Source organism: Sprattus sprattus, assembly GCF_963457725.1.
Source record: "Sprattus sprattus genome assembly, chromosome: 13".
NCBI lineage: Eukaryota > Metazoa > Chordata > Actinopteri > Clupeiformes > Clupeidae > Sprattus > Sprattus sprattus.
Window position 1 is genome coordinate 18,620,196 of NC_137911.1, and position 19,584 is coordinate 18,639,779.

At 44.6% G+C, this 19,584-nt stretch overlaps 2 protein-coding genes across 3 annotated transcripts in view; one reads left to right on the plus strand and one right to left on the minus strand.

Moving 5' to 3' along the window:
- nid2a (nidogen 2a (osteonidogen)) overlaps positions 1-6,826 on the minus strand; it is a 36,664-nt gene extending 29,838 nt beyond the window's left edge. For both annotated transcript variants that reach the window (XM_080849953.1, XM_080849952.1), the window contains exons 1-4: positions 6,537-6,826; positions 5,264-5,566; positions 1,577-1,818; positions 668-1,188 (exon numbers count right to left, since the gene is read on the minus strand). In XM_080849953.1, coding sequence (XP_080706079.1) covers positions 668-1,188; positions 1,577-1,818; positions 5,264-5,566; positions 6,537-6,740 — 1,270 coding nt within the window. In that variant the 5' untranslated portion in view covers positions 6,741-6,826. The remainder of the gene's footprint in view (positions 1-667; positions 1,189-1,576; positions 1,819-5,263; positions 5,567-6,536) is intronic.
- Positions 6,827-10,709: 3,883 nt separating this feature from the next.
- Positions 10,710-16,612, plus strand: ptger2a (prostaglandin E receptor 2a (subtype EP2)). The gene is made up of 2 exons (XM_080849954.1): positions 10,710-11,804; positions 14,893-16,612. The coding sequence occupies exons 1-2, from the start codon at positions 10,998-11,000 to the stop codon at positions 15,193-15,195; spliced, it is 1,110 nt and encodes a 369-aa protein (XP_080706080.1). The 5' UTR covers positions 10,710-10,997; the 3' UTR covers positions 15,196-16,612.
- The last annotated feature ends 2,972 nt before the right edge of the window (positions 16,613-19,584 follow it).

The window sequence follows — 19,584 nt, forward strand, 5'->3', positions numbered from 1 at the left end:
ATGCGACTGTAGACTGTGAACGCAGCCCTGAGTCCTCATGCAGTGCCACTAAAAGCTGCAATCAGTGGTTTGAGCACAGTGAGCTCCAACCTCCCAATGCTGCACGAGAGAAGGCTAATATCTGACATCTGGAGGACTCCACCGAGAAGTTACCTCTGGGATCTGCGCTCAGGGAGGATTCTCTAATCTGATTGGACAGGATCCCACTCTCTGTGTTCTCAGCGGGGCCAGATGAGTATCTGATTGGCTAATCCAGGATGACCTCCATATGATGATGATGATGATGATGAAGCTTTGGATGCTGCGGGAGGAGTTAACTTTTTTCCAATTACTCCCAGCAGTGACCCTACGGATAAACAGCCACGGGTTGCTCCAGTGACATATGGGCGAACGGCCTTGGGACCAAGAGGGAAGCGGAGAAGGGGAGCGTTTATTTTCTCTTCCATCCCCTTTACCAAGCCCTCACAAAAGGTCAAAGTGGAAAAGCGAGGGGGAGAGGGACGGGATGAGGGAGAGGAGGGGGATCACTCTAAACAAGCCCAGATGAGACCAAAGGAATAGGATGTGAGAGAAGAAAAACAAAAACACAAAAAGAAAAGAGGAAAGGGGGAAAAAGAAAGCAAATAGAAAGAAAAAATACAGCTCTCCGAGTGAAATATCTCCTCACCTCCAGTGTCAATGTCGACACCTTCCAGCACACTGTCCACCTGGCTGTTGGGGGTGTATCGTGGCGATTCAACCTCCCTGTTGGGGTACACCTCCAGGATGGTGTGCTCGGGGACGGGGCGCTGGGGCAGACCAGAGTCCTCCGGGGGCCGGTTTCGGGGCTCTGGGGCAGCAGGGTACTCCCCGGGGCCGGACTCTGAGTTGGGGGTCTCTGGGGTTTCGGGGCTAGAGGTGAAGGGAACGTCCTCACCGTAGAGCTGGACCTGAGGTTGACCCGGGGACTGCAGGAGGGACGGGTCAGGTCCACCCTCCACAAACTCAGGCAGGGTCGGGGACTGGAACTCGGGGTAGTCCGATTCTGAGTACTCGGAGTACTCCGGGGTGGTAGCGTGTTCCAGCTCCGTGTCAAAAGGGGGCCCCGTGGCCAGGACGCCACCCACGGATGCTGGAATCACGTTTTCAAAGGAGTAGCTGCTGCCGATGTGAAAGAGCCATATGCCAGGCACACCTGTGTTTCCAACCCTGACAAGAGCAAAGAAAGAGTTGTGAGAATTTAGAAATACCTCTGTCTATCAAATCTGCCAGTCTTAATACTACTGTCATATCACAAGGTTGAGTAAAGTAAATCCCATGTAGGACATATTCGTAATACAGGTTATCTAACATTTTTGTTGAATTGTTTTTCTTAAGAGACATTTGAACAATACTTAATTGTACAACTCTCAACAACTTTTTTCTTGTATATTTCCTGTCAATATAATACCAGAGAAACTGAAGCCTAGCCCCTAGCCAAATAAAGCTTAAAAGGACGGGGCATCTTTTCTAGAACAATCATTTTACCAGCTGCATTTCAGGCCTAAGAATAGGGTTCTTCTCAGTTATAATGGTGTTTTATATGTGTTGTACTCACTGGTAGAGGTTCTTGACGGACTGCTCGTTGCTGGTGACACTGTAATAGGGTCCCTCCTGGCGTGAGAAGAACAGGAAGGATACCTCTCCTCGGCTGAACCCCACCCGAGCCGGCAGCTCGATCTCCACGTTGTACGACTCCTTGGGCCTTGTCCCAAAGAAGCGCAAACCGTCCTCAGGGTATAGGTACAGGGCATAGGTGTCCGTCTCATCATACGCCACAACTGCCTGGAACGTATTCACCTAGAGGAAGAGATTAAATTGGTACATGTCTAACACTGTACATATATCCTATCATGATCAACCTGACTGTTTCAGAATACCTAAAAGAAAATGTTTTACGGTAATGCGATAATGTGGTAATGCTTTAATTAGAGGACATCAGGATAACTTGCCACATATCAAAACTGAGACTTCACAGTGAGTATGTCTGAGACCTGGATGAGAGACCTTCCCTGACTAAATAAACTGTTGTCTTGCACCTCTCTGCTAAAAACCGTAACTGGCTGTGTTCTTTTGAAAACAGGCTTCCTTCTCCATCCCACGCTGTTGTTTTTCTTCTACACCTTGTTTAAAGACAAGCCACATGACACGGAGGCGACATGGGTGTTGATGTCTCGCCTTGTGCTGTTTGCTAAATGACTGAACTGGTTGTGTGTGTTCCTCTTTAAGCCACGGCAAAAAAAGAACTCTGGGAATCTACACAGCAGAAACCTCGGGAGGGATTCATACTTAACTGTCACTGGAGATTGCTTGGCCAACTACAATCATTTGTTAGCAAGAGTAGCTGCACAAATATCTCTGTGGTATTTCAAGAAAGATATTAAGAGAAGACCCATCCCCCCTTCTGTTCTTGCTCTCTAACAGTCAGGACCTGTGTGAAATTCCTCTCCTTCTCCTCCTCCTTCTCCTCCTCCTCCTCCTCTCGTGATCTAAGCAGAGCTATCACCTTCAACACCTCTGTCACTAAACACCGCACCCACCACACACACAAACACACACACACACACACACACACACACACACACACATGCATACACACACACTTACAAAGACAATGCTGCATCTAGTTCTGAGACACCCCCAGGCCACCTAATTCCAGAGCACACACACACACTGGCAGACACACAAACATGTAGAGAAGGCAAGAAGATAAGAAGACAGGGAGAGACATACATTCCAACACACACACACACACAGTTAGAGAGACACACAGACACATGTGCATATGCAATCATGCGCACGCTAAGGCATACACACACGCACGAAAGCAAGCATGCAGCGTACAAAAAGGGCCCCCACATACACACAGATACAAACACATAGTCACACAAGTAAACACACACTCACACACACACACACACACACACACATACATACACCCTCTCTCCCCCAGCCTCAAAGTCTTAACTACCAGACCACACTGCCTCGGAGCAGTCCAGATACACGCCCATAAACAAGATTGTTTAAAGATGTTATTGTAAATAATTAGTCTCCCACTTGTGGCTGCCTTTGGCTTTGGCTACACACTGGAGAGGGGCCTGGGATGGTACCCAGCAGGCACCTTGCCAACTTGCCAATGGCAGGCTGTGGCCCCAAGTATCAAAGGCTTATATCTTTCAGGAGAAACACCTCTGTAGCCCCCCCCCACACACACACAAACACACACACACAGACACACAGACACACACACACACAGACACACAGATAGACACACACACACACACAGAGATACACACACACACAGATACACATACACACTCACACACATCACCAACATGGCAGCACAGAGACATTGATCTGGAGGGGCGACATCTTCAACCCCAGATAAAAAATGATCCAATTCCGAAAGCAAACACAAGGGGATCATCCAAAGTTCCTTTGCTTCCTTCCTCCTTTCTACGAGGGGAACTCCACGGAATGGAACTAAACCGAATAAACCGGAGAGCTTCCTCTCCTTCCTGAGCCTCTGCTTCAGTGTCCCTTGTGGATTACAGGCTCTTTCCCATTGTAGTCAATGCGTGCCGTGTCAACAAACGCCGTCAATGATAGTAAACACAGAGGAGCAGAAACAGGACTGCTAGTGAGTCAGTGATGACTAAAGACACAGACCAGACCACACCAGACAACATCTGGCTCTCTGAGAAGAAGGAGCAGAGAATTCTACAGACTCTTAAGAGCTGGATCAGAACCTCTTACCGCAAGAGTTTTATGATTTGTCTTCCGAGACTACATACCAATTCTGATACTTCATTAAAACTACGACACAAACGCAACAGGCAATTGTTTCTTGTGTCAGCGAGGTCCACTGCTAACAGAAGAACACAATCAACTTCTAATTATGTGTAGTCTGGGACGACTGAAAAAAATGCCCTGATCCAAGGTTATGTTTTAGGAACACGGTTTGAGGCTGTGGTTGGGAAGTGAGACCTCGCAAAAAAAGCATTTTTCGCTGCAATCACAGCCAGTAAGCAAGAGAAGAGAGGACTTAATGTGCAGCTGTCCCTCGCCATTACACAGCTCAGACACCCACTGACCAACACAACGCAAAGCAGCACAACACAACACACACAAACACCTCAAATCTATACAACAGAGCGGTCTGTGCTATCCAGGTCGTTAGAAGCAAGCAGAAACACTCAGGACTCTTTCTTCTGTGCCTTGTGTGTCTGCAGTGAAGCCTGTCCACTTAAATTAAAGGTCCCTGAGGGTCGCTCTGAAAGTTTAGGTCGTGCTATTAACATAGCTTATTTGTTGTGGGTGTCGGAAAAGTCAGACTTTACTGGGGGTGAGGAAAGGAAAAAAATATATAAAGACGAAGGGGACCATGTCTAAGCTAAGGATACATTTCAGAAAAAAAGAGAAGAAAAAAAAATGTTGCGAAACAAAATGTGATAAAACATAAACGACAAGCAGTTTTTACGTCTTGAATTGTTGACCATAATTCAATGGTATAGTTTCTTCCATTGTCCCAGAAAGCTATTTATCAAAGAGGGCTTTATCGCTTTTGGCCAGAGTCAGAGTCTGCTGTTCTCTGGACTACTGGGACTAAAGCAAGTCAATAAATAAGAGAACACAGTCATTCACTCGCATGACACTGAGGAAGGGGTTTACACCTGCCATCTAAGCAAGAAAAGTCACTGAAAAGACCTACTGATGGCCCTCTGGGTTCCCTGGTAGAACATTCTACACGACCAACATCGCACTTGATGTTGTGCCAAATGTGTGCATCATTTTGGTACTGCACGGACCATCCTGGAGACAAAATTCGCAACATGCACTGTGTGCGGACCCTAACATAGCCGTGCCATAACTTATTTACTTCTGACCCATGGATGTAATGGCGCTAGTTTAGATACATGTCCTGAACTGACTTAGTGACGGTGTGCTTTTATATTTCCATACTGTTAGTGTGCATGACTCGAAAGGTACAAACAGGGATTTCTTCAGGCGGGAGTGAATCCGAATCTATACCCTTAGGAGTCATTATTAATGTGTTGTTACATAGAGCTCCCATTGTTTCCCCAGGTTGTCCTCAGGGGGTAGGATTAGTCTGGGGAGGGAAGAGGGGGGTAGACTGATGACCCAGTCTGATAACCTGGAGCCTCCAGGGTGGGGTCAAGAGGTGTTACTCCACACCCTAAGGGTTCAGAGGTCACACAACTGAGACACTTTTTAACGCTCTCACCCTATTGGACGGTCCGACGCTGCGGGAACCCTCCTCGTAGGCCCCAACGTTCTCCCAGGTGACGACGACGGCGTGGGTGGGGGTGAAGCGGGCATCAGGGAAACCACGGTGCACCTCCATGGCCACACGGTTAAGAATGGTGGGTGACTCGGTCTGACGGTAGTAGATGGTGCCTCGGCCGTTGCTTGTGTCGAGGTCGGCCAGGAACGGGGCGATGACGGGGAAGTCAGTGGGGAACCCATCGTCCACATACTGCTTCTCCATGGGCAGGTCCAAGGTTGAGATGATCCCATTGGTGGCAACCTGTAGAGCCAGCAGATAACAAGCGTAACCATGGTTATAGAATCAGCAGGTCCCAGAGCTCTAAAAGCATGTGGGAGCTACACTCTCTAAGTGCATGTCATTAAGTATATATAATATAAACTTAATATAGGTTGTGGATCACTGTATAGCCTTAATGAACTGTCCCCCCAGGATGCTTATAAAATATTCTGTCTGTTTCTTTATCTGTCTGTATTGTCCCTTGCTTTTTGTTCTGCATAAGCAGATGTGTGGGCTTCCAGTGCTGTTCCTGAGCTAATGTATAGCCAGTGAATAGTAGGTTGTTTACAGGGTCGTTATCTGTTTGGGTAAGGCTGCGGGGCTGAGTTGAGACATTCACTGGAATACACATTGTCTGGTCACTGTTATCTGATTTTTGAAATCCCCCAAAGTGCCATGAACAATGCATAGCCCTAATCAAATACAAATACAGTCCCAAAAACCCAAAGGTTGTTGAATGCGTGTTTCACTGTTAAGGCTAGATAGTGCTTGATTTCGCAGCATTTTCAGAATAAGCGAGATTTAAAAATGAAAAGGTGAATTCTTTAGGCATCATCGGCATTTCATTATGTAATGCCGTAGGGCCAGTCGAACTGCAACACCTCTACGCACAAGACCTTACGCACGTAGCGTTCGAGGAATGACACGACCTAAATGGCACGAAGCCCACTAGAATAACCCTGCCTCCTAGAATCCCACTCATCAAACTCAGGATTGCTGAAGTAACCTTTGAACCAGAGTATGCAATGGGTATTTAAATGTATACCCAATATCAATACATCACAAGCTGTGTACAAACATATTCCATTGTGGAATATGCTGGCATATAATGTCATATTATTATAATACTAATGCATATGAAAATGTATAAACATCGTCTCATAAAAGTATGAAGATTATACCAAACACTTAAAGCACTTGTGATGAGAAAGATGATGAAGGTCGGACTTACGTAGAGGTTGGGGAAAGAGGCTTCATAGAAATGCATAGGTCTGGTTAAAACTATCACTTTCGAAGTTTCATCGTCCCCTTCTTGCAGGGTTAAATCCCCGCTGAGTGGCCCATAAGGTAAAATGTCTTTCCTGTGAATGCCTGTTACCACATACACTATGCAGCAAAGCTTTATAAAAAGTATCGTAAACTTGTTCCGAGTCATTATTATTCTACGAGGAGCGGAACAGCATGGATCAACCAGACGCAAAAGGGGATTCACCCGGCACTGCCAGCGCTCTAAGACGTTCGGTAAATTCTGCTGAAATTCCAAGCCATCCCAACCTCTACCTCTGACCCAAACGCTCAAAAAAGTTTGGAGGGAGGGCCCAGCGGACGGAAAGAGACGGGGATTGGACATAGCAGTAGGCAGTCAGTGCTCCGAGCGACATCTGGTTCTAATTAAGAGAAAATACGAATTCTAGAGAAATAGCCACAATTAAAGGTTTCATTACACAAGCTGGTTTACGTCTGGGGAATAATTTGATTTATTAAAAATTAAAAGTTATTTGGCGTTAATATTGACTTTGGCTTTATGCCCAGGGTTATGTTGCAATTTTGAGGTCCACAATTGCATAGTATTACAGTATAGGTTAAAATCGATCCGTTTTCCGTGCCTCATCAACGCAGGGCTTCTGTAATTGCGACTGTAGGCTATACCTGCAATACCATACTACTGAAAATTGTTGAATGAAATGTTGATAAAAAGAGAAACTTTTAGAAATACTCTAATGATTCATCTGAAATTGCGCAAGGTAAAGTAGTATGGATCTGCACACTGGACATTATGAGAAGTTGGCTCCAAGTGGGTTAAATCAACCAAATTATTAAGGTTTGTCTGACTACAGTTTGCTTATTTAATATTTACAAAAGGAGTTTTACAGACCTACTAGTGGATATGTAAGTCCCAATCAGAATGTTCGGGCTGAATTTGGTAGAAATTGTATTTGCGTTTTCATTACTCTAAACCAGAAGAGGCTGAAACTTCAGCTTTTACTGCCATCTTGTGGGCATTATAAGAAAAGCGCTTAAAATCATCCTTATTTCTTACCCACTTTATTACAGCAGTGTCAAAAACGTCAAAATATCAAATATCAAAATATAGTGCACGGTTGAGAAATAAAGAAAGGAAATGCTAACATCGTGGATGTATGGGTTGTAAGCTGAACTAAGTAAGTTGGCTCCTACAAAACACCTAAAAAAGTAATGACTAATGAGCATGATAATTACACTCAGGTATACCTGGAGCAGGGGCAGATTGATTGTATGCGCAGTCTGGTGTCTAGAGCCGTAACCAGAAAGCCGGTCCTAACGGTCTTCATCAAGCAGGTGCTGTAATACATCTATTTGATCATAAGGGGGCGCAAAATGAAAAGAAAACAACACTTGTTGAGAGCAACCTTTGTGACAAGAACTACTGTATGTGTCAACTATGACTTGGAAAATGGGGTAAATTCCGAGACAAATTTTTGTGTAATACCCATCTGCCCTAGATTTAGAAATAATAATAACATTAAAATCAAGAGGCCAGTATTGATAACACTATTGTGAGAAACACAATTGGAGAAAACAGACACTTTGTATTGATAACGTCACATTATTGGGTATTTAAAAAAATCTCTCTATAACTCAAAATAACAATGTTTACTGAAGCATATATGGCAGCCAAAGGTACGCATGCAATTTAGCATGACATTGACTACCTAATTCTCTAATCCCCATTAAAATGTATTCTCATTGCAACTGGACTGCTGCCATTATGACAGCCGTATTCGATATAGCATATAAATATTTCAAGTATTCATCCACATGGCTGCATGCATGTCAGTTGCCAGGTGTACACAATGTAACATTATAATCGCACCCACCCTTGGCAGAGAATGGAGCGTGGTGAATGTGATGTCGTGGGACCGCCAGGGAAGACAGAGAAAGGCTGAGGGTCTGCAGCTGTTTTTAGAAAATGTGCAGAAGCCTTGTTTAACGCACAAACTGTGACAATCACAGGAAAAAGCATGGCACCATAAGAAGCCATGCCAAATAGCAGAGGAAGAGAGAGAGAGGGCAGGTATTTGTAAACACGCACTAGCCAAACTTATGTGTCCTGATACTGCTTTTTTCCTGAAGTTTCCTTTTTTCTTTATTCTTTATTCATTTGTCATTCATTTTATTTTACAGACATAAAAAGGACTGATTGTTCATCTGACTCCTTGCATCCCAAACGGTCTGGGCATGCTGGCCTTAAGGAAGTCAAGAGGGAGAGCCCAGAGTGACAAAATCTGTCTTCACCATCTAACTAACTTGGACACCGGAATTCAATGTTTCTAGATACAGAACTATGTAAACAAAGAAGCCCAAAACCTTGCCATTCATTAAATAATGTTGTTTTTTTTAGCTACTATTTCAGTGATTATTTATTTGATTTATTGTTTGCTCTTGGTGCTCCAACTGCTGTCATATCTTTTACAGTCCTTTTAATACTAATAGTGGGAGGTCCCTCTGCGGTGACCCGTTCCTCCCCCTGGCCCCCTGGGTAATGTGCTCCGCTTCTTTTCCCATACCGATTGAAATTGAGCATGATGTACAATCAGGATAAACAAGCGTGACAGTGATACCAGTGTATCTCTGGCCAGGATAAGAACTGATGGCAGGAGGCATATATCTGTGTGTGTGTGTGTGTGTGTGTGTGTGTGTGTGTGTGTGTGTGTGTGTGTGTGTGTGTGTGTGTGTGTGTGTGTGTGTGTGTGTGTGTGTGTGTGTGTGTGTGTGTGTGTGTGTGTGTGTGTGTGTGTGTGTGTGTGTGTGTGTGTGTGTGTGTGTGTGTGTCTGTGTGTGTGTGTGTGTGTGTGTGTGTGTGTGCCTCTTCCGAGCTCCTTGTCATCCTGATTTGCAGTCAGGAACTCTCCACACCACAAGGGGCTGTTGGCTACTCTGTCCAGGTCAGCCACAGTCTACTTATTTTGTTCCAATAGTCCATTTAAAGTGCAATATCAAGGGTCTTTAATGTGGTGGAAAAACAAGACTTAAAATACTACTGAGATTCAAGATAAAGGACTCAAGGACAAAACTCACAGTATCAGGAAATATATATATATATATTATCTACTCTTCTGAAATGTAATTGTAATAATGCTATGTGTGGAAATCAATTCATTTCAACAACATAAAACGATGTGCATTTAACAAACAAATGAATTACCAAAGGTGACTATGTTTGCATCAAACTAAAAAGTTTGAAATAACAATTCATGAGGGAAAAATATTCAGAAGATTTCCACTTCTGATTGGGTCTTCGTGAAATAAATGCAGCCATAAATGTTCTGCCCACAGGCTGTCTAGACTAGGCACTGCTACTCAGAAGCGCCATAAAACTCTTTAAGCTCGTCACATACCAGACCTGTCAAAGAAGGAGTTTTCTGGTGCAGGTATTTAAAAGAAACTGATGGGATATTCGTTGTCAATAGTCTTCCCGAGGGATTCCAAAGTATGAATTAGCGGTGGCTGAAATCACCTCTCCTTCAAGCAAACATGTTGATACATGTAATCTCTGTTGAGATCTTACTATGTGAGTTACCAGAGGATGGAGGCTCCTGACTGACTCCCAATAAACAAAGCAAAGCGGGCGCGAGGGAGGTTCTGTATCGCCGAGTTTGTTGGGGGATTTATGTTAAAAGATTAGTTATGAGGCACGAGGGATGATCTGTGCAGGGGAGAGTGTCAAGGGTGTAATCGCTCATTTGGGAAACATTAAAAACTCCTATGAGCTAAAAAATAAATACTAGAACTCCATGCTGTTTCCGAAAGGTTTCTTAAAGTTCCAATAACTTGTAAATTAAACAGAAACAAAGTTTCATGTTGCTGATTTAATTTTTAAATCAGGTTAAATAACTCTTGCAAAACATAATAAACATATAAGCTCTGTTTTTGAACTCTTGAGTCTTCAAATGGTATGTAAACACACGTCAGGAAACGATTAGTTCTTATGTTACTTCTCATATTGAACTGCGAGAGAGGGTGTGTCGACCTGTAGATGACGTCGCTGCATCTCCTAGCTTCGCTATAGAACAGCGCATTCACTGCACGCATGGCTCACACGCGCTCCACCACTCTGATTCCTCGAGATAGCATAAGGCGGTCGCATGCACACCACTTCATCTGTGAGGGGTGGATATTTTATGGAGTGCTGGAACAGAGAGTAGACACTGCGCGCGTTTTTAGACCATACCAAGGAGTTGGACAGTGTTGTGAAGTTAAATCCGGGCAGTCAAGCAACGCGCCACACAGTCGTCTCTCTGACATAAAAGGGGATCAAAAGATATAACTCCAGAGTTGCTCCTTACACAAGAGGACTTGAAATGAATGGGGCGCCGTAACTTCGTCCCCAGAAAACAAGATAAAAGTTTGCCGGAGAGACAATAGTGTTCATATGGACACGGAGAATGACATCTGTCACCACAGACAGTCGGTGGAGCGGGGCAGTCCACTCATCAGCGCGATCATGTTCGCCGCCGGAGTCATCGGCAACATTATGGCGCTCGTGCTCCTGGAATACCGACGCAGGAAAGAGAAGAGCAGACAGCGGCTTTCCCTGTTCCGTTTGCTGGTGACCACGCTGGTCATCACGGATCTCACCGGGACATGCCTAGTCAGTCCTCTCGTACTGACATCATACTCGATCAACATGACCATGGTCGGGATGAGCCCGACAGGCGCCGTTTGCCAATATTTCGGGTTCACCATGACTTTCTTCAGTTTGGCAACTTTGTCGATACTCCACGTGATGGCCCTCGAGAGATGTCTCTCCATCGGGTACCCTTACCTGTACGGACGGTACATCACTAAGCGCTGTGGATACTTCACCGTGCCTATAATATATGTACTGTGCTTTGTTTTCTGTCTAATGCCATTTGCAGGGTTTGGAAAATATGTTCAGTACTGCCCCGGGACTTGGTGCTTTATAGATATGAATCCAAGAGGTACGGAGGACAGAGTTTACGCCGAGGTGTATGCCACCGTTATGCTCTTCGTAGTAGTGTCTATAGTGGCCTGTAATGGTTTTGTTGTATATCACCTGGTTTTGATGTACCGGAGGCGAAGCAGAATGAACGGTGGGTCCATAACCACACGGAGTAGAAAAGACCGCAGATACTTCTCAATGGCGGAGGAGTTCGAACACCTCATTCTGCTCGTGGTCATGACGGTGATATTTGTCATTTGCTCAGTTCCGTTAATGGTAAGATATATTTTTATGTATATATAATTTGTATTGTATGTCCTAAAATGACTTCGAAAAGGTAGTATGGTATGCCAATGTGATTTAATATGCTGAAGGAAGTGGGCACCGACAGAGCTTACATTTCCCATATTGCCCAACACCCTCTGGTATTGGCCCTAGACCATGGGAAATACAGATCGTAGAAGGAATATATAAAGTAAGTTAGTTGATCAGATGTTGCTGTGTTCATGGGCTTTGTGCAGCTGTCATTTTATGGTGGGCTTTGCAGTGTTCCTGCTCTTAATTTTACTTTATATTCTATGCATTTGTTTACAATTTCGGGTGTGTGAAATGCAACTGCAACTAATGCAACTGTTGGGCCTGTGCGATTATTGTTATTTATTATTATTATTGCTATTTTGCAGACGGTTTAAGTGGGTCAGATTTCGGTTTCCCTTCTCATCTGAATCTTAAACACTAAGTTAAGAAGCATTTTCTCATGTCTTTTCCGATGTTTAAAAAAGGCAGGTCCTGAGGCTTAGGGTAAGCTTTTAGTTTTGACCACGGTCAGCATTACTACAAGACTGGTTATCACTATTACTGCCATTAGTATATAACACCATTAGCTATACATCAAAGCATGATGACATGCAAGCTAGTACTTAATTAAATATAGTGGCTGCCTTTTAGTTAACCTTTAACCTGCCCATCCTCACGCATCAGTCCCTCCTGTTGTACCACTGCACATTCTGTTTGTAGACAACAGGCACACTCAAGACCTTTTCAGCTCAATAGAACAATGCCTACGGAGAAATAGTGATAGATGACAATGCCCTTTAGAGATCGAAAACAAATCAATATGCCACAGCATCCTCTGCTCATCCATAATGGGCCAGAGTTTCTCAGAACGTGTGGAGAGAGAGAGGGAGACTCTTACACTTCTATCCCTAATTAAAGTCTAATCCTCACAGGGCCTCTCATCTCTTTAGGCTGCACATCCTGTCCTCTCTCCCCGACCCTCGACCTTTCCCTTTTAGCACTGGAAGACAATGGCGGCAGCATGAATAAATAAACACGCTCACCCAGGATTGTTGTGTATCGAATGGATGTGTTTGAACGGTTGTGTGTGGTGCTCAGTCATGCTCTGAGTATTATGTGTGTGTGACGTGTGTGTTTGTGTTTGTGTGTCTAGTGTCCAACCACACACAGGAGATTGTGTACGAGAGTGTATGTGAGTGTGTGAGTGTGTGTGTGTGTGTGTGTGTGTGTGTGTGTGTGTGTGTGTGTGTGTGTGTGTGTGTGTGTGTGTGTGTGTGTGTGTGTGTGTGTGTGTGTATGTATTCTGCTCACTGAAGCTCTGGGGGACACAGGGCGGTGTTATCGATCCACCGTCTAAGCCAGGCTTCAGGGCCACCGTCCTTGGGGAGGTGCATGTGTGTGTGTGTGTGTGTGTGTGTGTGTGTGACAGATAATTAAACCCCAAAACCAGGAGCTCTGGAGGGTCAGCTGACTGATGAACCCCCCTGAAGGGAGGAGTGATGCTTGGGGTTCTTCTCAGGAGAATGACCCAGAGTAAACAGCTGGAGGAGAAGAGCAGTTAACGACTAGGGCTCACTTCAGCTTGTGTGTCATAGGCTGTCTGGCAACACTGGGATAATCCGTATTGCGAATGAGTAGGGATTCTTGTGGTTGTCTTCAGAAATGTGCAGGAAACTGCGTTGGAAGGACCGTTAAAGTGTGTGCGAGAAATAGAAAGAGAAGAAGCGGTGTGTGTGGTAGTGTGTGTGTGTGTTCACAAGCTGACCGCATAACAAGCTCTTTCCTTCAGTCTTGGGCTTCCCGGTGAGAAAATGAGTGGGTGGGTGATTCAGGTCACATTCGCTTCAGACAGAAACAGTTCTCGGGGGGAAGTCCAACTACAGTTCAGAACCGGGGTGCGGTGCGGGGTAGAGAGGTGGCGAGCTCGAGAAGATCAGAGCTTGGGGTGCAGTTTAGGAGAGAACAGAGAAAGGAAGTGGCAGGCTCGAGGAGCTCAGAGCCGTGGGCGTTTGGAGGAACGGGTTGGGGGGGTAGAGCTCAAAGAAAAAGTCTGTCAATGAGTGAATCAGAAAAGAAAAATTGATTTATTAAATGCTAAACACTACTACGTTTACCATATGGTTTCAATTTGTATTCTGTGAACCGCTACTCAAAATGTGCGCCTAGATTACTGTCAGGATGTTATGTGGTTATGAGAGCACTTAGAACTCTTATAGGACTAACCTCATCTGGAAAAAGGCCAAGTTTCATATTCATTTTACATACCTGTTTGACGTCAGCATTTCTGGGAAGTTTTGACTTAAAATTCAAACGCTTTCTTAGAAGAACCAGGATGCTTCACAGCCATTGACTTATATTGAGTCTAGATGTTACTTGTGATATCATGAGAGTGGTGCACGGGTACTTTGGTATGTTTTTGTAAGTGTGTGTGTTTGTGTGCATGTGGGGCTCTTATGTGCATCAGCATGTACGTACATCTGTGAAAGTGTGTGTGTACATTTGCGTGAGTGTGTGAGTGATTGCTGGTTCTGCTCCCACCTACCTAAATGCTCTTGTAAGGGCAAATGTTACACCCAGGATGCTGTGCTCGTCTAGTGAGCGTCGCTTGGCTCTGCCCTCTGTGCGAGTACGGCAATCCAGACTATTCTCATTTGTAGTTCCACGTTGGTGGAACGAACTGCCTAGCACTACCAGAGCAGGGGGGTCCCTCTCTACCTTCAAGAAGCTTTTGAAGACCCAACTCTTCAGACAGCACCTCACTTCCTAAACTGGCACTTCGACTAGGGCTTTACCTGCACTTACAGCGGTTACATTCCTGCACTTCTTTTTTTTTTCTATTTATTTATTTTTATTTCTATTTATTGTTACACCAGGGTTCTAATGCTCGTAGCTTGACTGTTCTCTCCCTTGTACGTCGCTTTGGACAAAAGCGTCCGCTAAATGACCAAATGTAAATGTAAATGTGTGCCTGTGCTGTGTATCGCACACGCCGGTTCTCACACACCTGTTTGACCTAGCTCCCCTTGCTCATCCCCCTTCTCTTCGTCTTCCTCTTCCTCCCTTTCAGGTCCGTGTGTACATCAACTCCATCAGCTTGAAGGGAGAGAGCCACAAGACAGACCTGGTGGCCCTGCGTTTCCTCTCCATCAACTCCATCATCGACCCCTGGGTCTTCATCATCCTCAGCCCGTCCGTGATGCGCTTCCTCTGGGGTGCCATGTGCATGAGCCACGTCCTTCCCTCCAGGGACTTCTTCTTCCGGAGCTCCCAGGTCAAGAACTCCCTGGTCGTCAAAGACCCCCAGGCCCAGCTGGAGCTGTGCCAGTGCACGGAGATCACAAACCTGCAGAAGTCTGCTGAGATGGTGTGACCAAGCCAGCGTGCGCATAGAGGGCTAAGCTACCACAGATGCCACGAGTTGGATGGAGTCATGCATAGACTGCACACGGATGTGTACCTAATTCAGAATTAGATTCTGATCGCCTCTTTAAGATGGTTGAGAAGAGGTGATTGTAGATAAGCTGTAAAAGAGATGTAAAGGAAGCGAGGCGTAGAGGCATAGCGGGTTACCAACCACTCCATTTAATCCTGGCAGAAGGGACAAATTAGAAGCCTCTGTGGAACTCCCTTCAAAGTAAAAGCCGCACCCTTACTTTCCTGACACCACCACAGAATGCTGCTTTTTTTTTTTTTAAAGAAGGAATTCTGTTTGTTTATTTGTGTGTTCTCTAAGTTGGGTTTGAAAATTCCCTGTGGTAGCCACGCTTGCCCTGTGCTAATGTTTCTAACTCGGGGTGACTGGGGCCAGGGTAACGTAGGAGAGCTTCTAATAACAGTGCCCTGGTAATAGAAGCTGTGGGTGACTTCCTGGTCCTCAAAAAGACTTTTCGAGTTTGCAGCAGTACTGAAGGGAGTATTAAAAGCTTGTTTGTTTGACATGACCTCCCGGCCAGAGGAATGACTTTGGTGTGTGTGCTGCTATAGCTGGAATTAAAATTCTCATGCGATTCTTTTAAGACTTTAGGAAAATATAGAGAAGGTCGTTCATCCATTCAGTGACCTCTGGAACACTTGATTGAAAAAAATGCAGCTGCAACATCAAACAGCATTCTTGCACGTGGTATCTGGAGACGCTTGACACTCGACAGGCTTGCCACATGTTTTTCAACCGAAGCTGTTTACCCTCACGGCCCTAGCCCTCTCGGGTCAAAGGGTCAAAACACAGGCTCTCCCGTTTGCAGCTTGAACTCCTCCTTGTTTTGTTGCGTTACTTCAGGGGGTTTAGGTGGTGTGACGGGTGCTTTGCCAAAGTCCATTATTTTCCATAGGCGCAGACTCATATTCCACTCATGCAGAGAGGGGGTCAGCTGTCTTTGCGCTGGCAAGACACTTAAAGTATTACCAGGTTTATTGATGCAGCTTATCTAAGTGTCATGCAAAGTGTCTGTTTGACATTTCCACATGAGGTCCAACATACAACTCTGACTTAAATGCTTATTTCACCGCTTTTGTGGTTCATGTTGAATGTGTGTGTGTGTTTGAGTGTGTGTGAGTGTGTGTGTGTGTGTGTATGTGCAGGGCTTAATATAAATGCCTTTGTAGTGATACTATGAATGTAATGTAAAGTGAGTCGTGATTGCTGTTGATGGTAACTTAGTTCATACGTACTGTTGGGAGACTGTTGTGATTGCACTGGACTTTGTCAAGTTTGTCAATGCGATGGCATGCGTACGTTATGTAAGAGAGTATTGTTTATGAATCCCTCGTGTTTTATGCCATGGTGTGTGTTTGCCTAAAATCTTGTGTCTGATCTGCACGTGAAAGTGATTTCCCTCTCATTAAAAACAACATGTTAAACCTCTCAGAGATCCTGTCAGTAATTTGCATGACTAAAGCATTACATCACTTCACATGCAGCAGTATTATAAACACCATAAAACACCTCTGCACTAAAAGCTCTGTGTGTATTTATCCCCTCATACATATGGCTTGGAAGAGGAACCTTATATATCATGGCATGTAATTAAGCCCATATGCTGGTGAGAGATTAATGAGGGCATTTAGTCAACAGTTGACATTTACTTTGTCAAAGCATAAGGTATTGGTGCTGAAAAGATGGTGCTGGGAACCTCAGGTCTTGAGATAATTACCACAGCCGCTGTGTGCTTTGATAAGACCCCCTGTTTTTGCGGGGGAGGAAAGTGAGTTTCACATAACTGCGCCTCTGTAGGGAGGAAGATCTAGTGAGCCTAGCGAAGCTTGGAGTGAACTCCCACAGCTCCCTCCGCTCAGGGGATAGCATAAACAACGACTGATGCCCTGGCTGCAGTTCCACAGAAAACAGATTTTGAGAAAACCCCTCTCTGCTCCCATTTTTTATTATTGAAAAACATGAATATCCTCAGTGAATGAATCACCGGGAGTAGATTCAGTAAATCAACCCAAATGTCCCTCGTACACACATTTTGAAAATAAATGACAGACCACAGCCATGACGTCACTTTGATCTCCTTACAGCTTACACTGCGTCTACATATGGGTGTTTCTGTGGCAAAGAGGACTGAGGTGGTCACACATCCCGGCATGTTGAGCTTATCAGCTCAAACGTCAGTGTGGTCATGCTGATAAGTTTGGATATTCAGGGCGTCCTGTAAGTTAACGCCTAGGAGGATCACTGTGATATTTTAAGTCCGTCCATGACATTCGTTTATGTTTCCTGCTCAATTACGGTAAAGAAAAAAAAAACACTGTCTGTGTTATCATAAATGCTATCCTTTAATTTCCGTTGCACCACTTGTGCAAACACACACATTCACAAAGACACTCACACACACACACACACCTCAATCTTGTTTTTGAAGCATCTTTTCTTCTGCAGCACACCAGCATTAGCTTACCTTTTGGACATTAATGGCCGTAAATCTGATTTGATCTGAGTTATTGGCACCAGAGAGGGATTTCTAATGCCACAAGGGCTTCAAATAGCCTTTTATCTCCTGGAGAGAAGAAATCATTGTCAGTTGAAACAACGTTTTAATGGGATTCTCTGCCATGTGCCTTCAACTCCGTTGATTCAGAGAAGACATTGCAGTTTGTTGACAGCTAAGACTGATCCTTTGCAAATAGCCGCTGTGCAAGATTGCTCAAACCTTATTGAGCATGGCATATCCTCAGGTCTAAATCTAGCCTTGGAATCTAACAACAAGTCCTTCTGTCTGTTTATCTAGGTGGTCAGCTGCTAGTCTTGTTTGCCACGGTTTCTCCCTGAGTGCTTCTCTCAATATGCACGTAGGTAACCGATATGTGATTATTTTGTATGGATATATCACCACCAAACAAACTGTAACTAGGTAATGTGGAATCAGGGAGGCATTAATCACATTGTGTCGTGTATCCAGTTATTTCCTTCATTTCCTGACCAATCGAGACGCAATGGAGGCTGTGCCTGTCTCAGACCTCCCGTGAGTCCTCATAATTCACTTCAGTTAAATATCATTCATTAGAGCTGCCTATTTTAATGTGATTACTCCAGTGTCCGTATAGATAATGGGCGCAGAGGGAGGAAGCCTCTGTTTGTGGCCTGTGTGTTTATTGCATTGACCTGGGCAGTATCTCCGTGCCTAGGCCTGGGCCCCAAAGGATGAGTGTGCTGTAGCAGGAAACAGATGCAGCTCAATGAGGAGATAGGAGAGGCCATGTGCTGAGGGGGTGACTGCGCGGAATGCGCCCATCCTACCCCACTGTACACACCTTCGTATAGAAATAGACGTGCACAATTAAACACTCACATGCACACACAGACATACGTGGCCACTCACACATACAGTACATACATACAAATACACGTACATATATACACAAACACGGTCACATACACACGCGCGCGCACACACACACACACACACACACACACACACACACACACACACAAACAGAAAGACATACTTGTCCAGTTATACCAAAGCAGAGCAAAAAAACAGCTTGTGGTCTTTGCCCTCTTTGATAAACAATTGTTTTGTCATGGTGGGTTTAATGGTAATCTGTTCTTCTGAGCATGGGACTTGATGGTTTAACACTAATCTTTCTTCTGAGCATGAGACTTCAGGGTTCCTCCAGTTCATTGAAATAACCGCAGGGCCCATATCAAAACCTCTGGCAAAGAAAGAAAGATCTGGCACATTCACACACGCACACAATTTTCCACAGAGAACTTGACCCAAGATCCATCGCCCTCTTGATTCTCTGAACTTCTATGAACTTTCAGACTCAGAATAGGCTTTAAGTCAATAACCGCCATGTCAATCAACCAAGCTATACTGTAAAGTATAAACATTACAAACACGAGATATGCCTACGAGAATGGCTAAATGTATTCAATTACACAAACACTAAGGTTGAATTAACTTAATATCAGTGACACATTCAATACCGCATTCTTCCACTATCTCAACAGACGTCCACATTTTTATAATATCAGGCTCTGGTTTCGATATCACTTGGGTCTCTGAGATGGAAAATGGTAGAATAATAGACCATGAAATCAAAAAGACTGGATAAGACCAGAACCAAGTGTTCATCTCCTGCCCAGAGTAAAACACATGGTCTCTGTTAACCGAAAATCCAGACAACACCTCATGAAAAATTCCGAGCTTCTGCGGTTCACTCTCATTGGAATGTTATTAAACACAAATAAGGACTACTCAAAAAGCTACTGTGACTACAGACCACATAGATTTATTGCTCATTAGCGAGGCTTTCT

Excerpts from the sequence above, each read along its gene's own strand:
- ptger2a (XM_080849954.1), top strand. The coding sequence starts at position 10,998 with ATGGACACGGAGAATGACATCTGTCACCACAGACAGTCGGTGGAGCGG. Across the intron at positions 11,805-14,892 it reads TTTGCTCAGTTCCGTTAATG|GTCCGTGTGTACATCAACTC; the intron begins GTAAGATATATT and ends CCTCCCTTTCAG.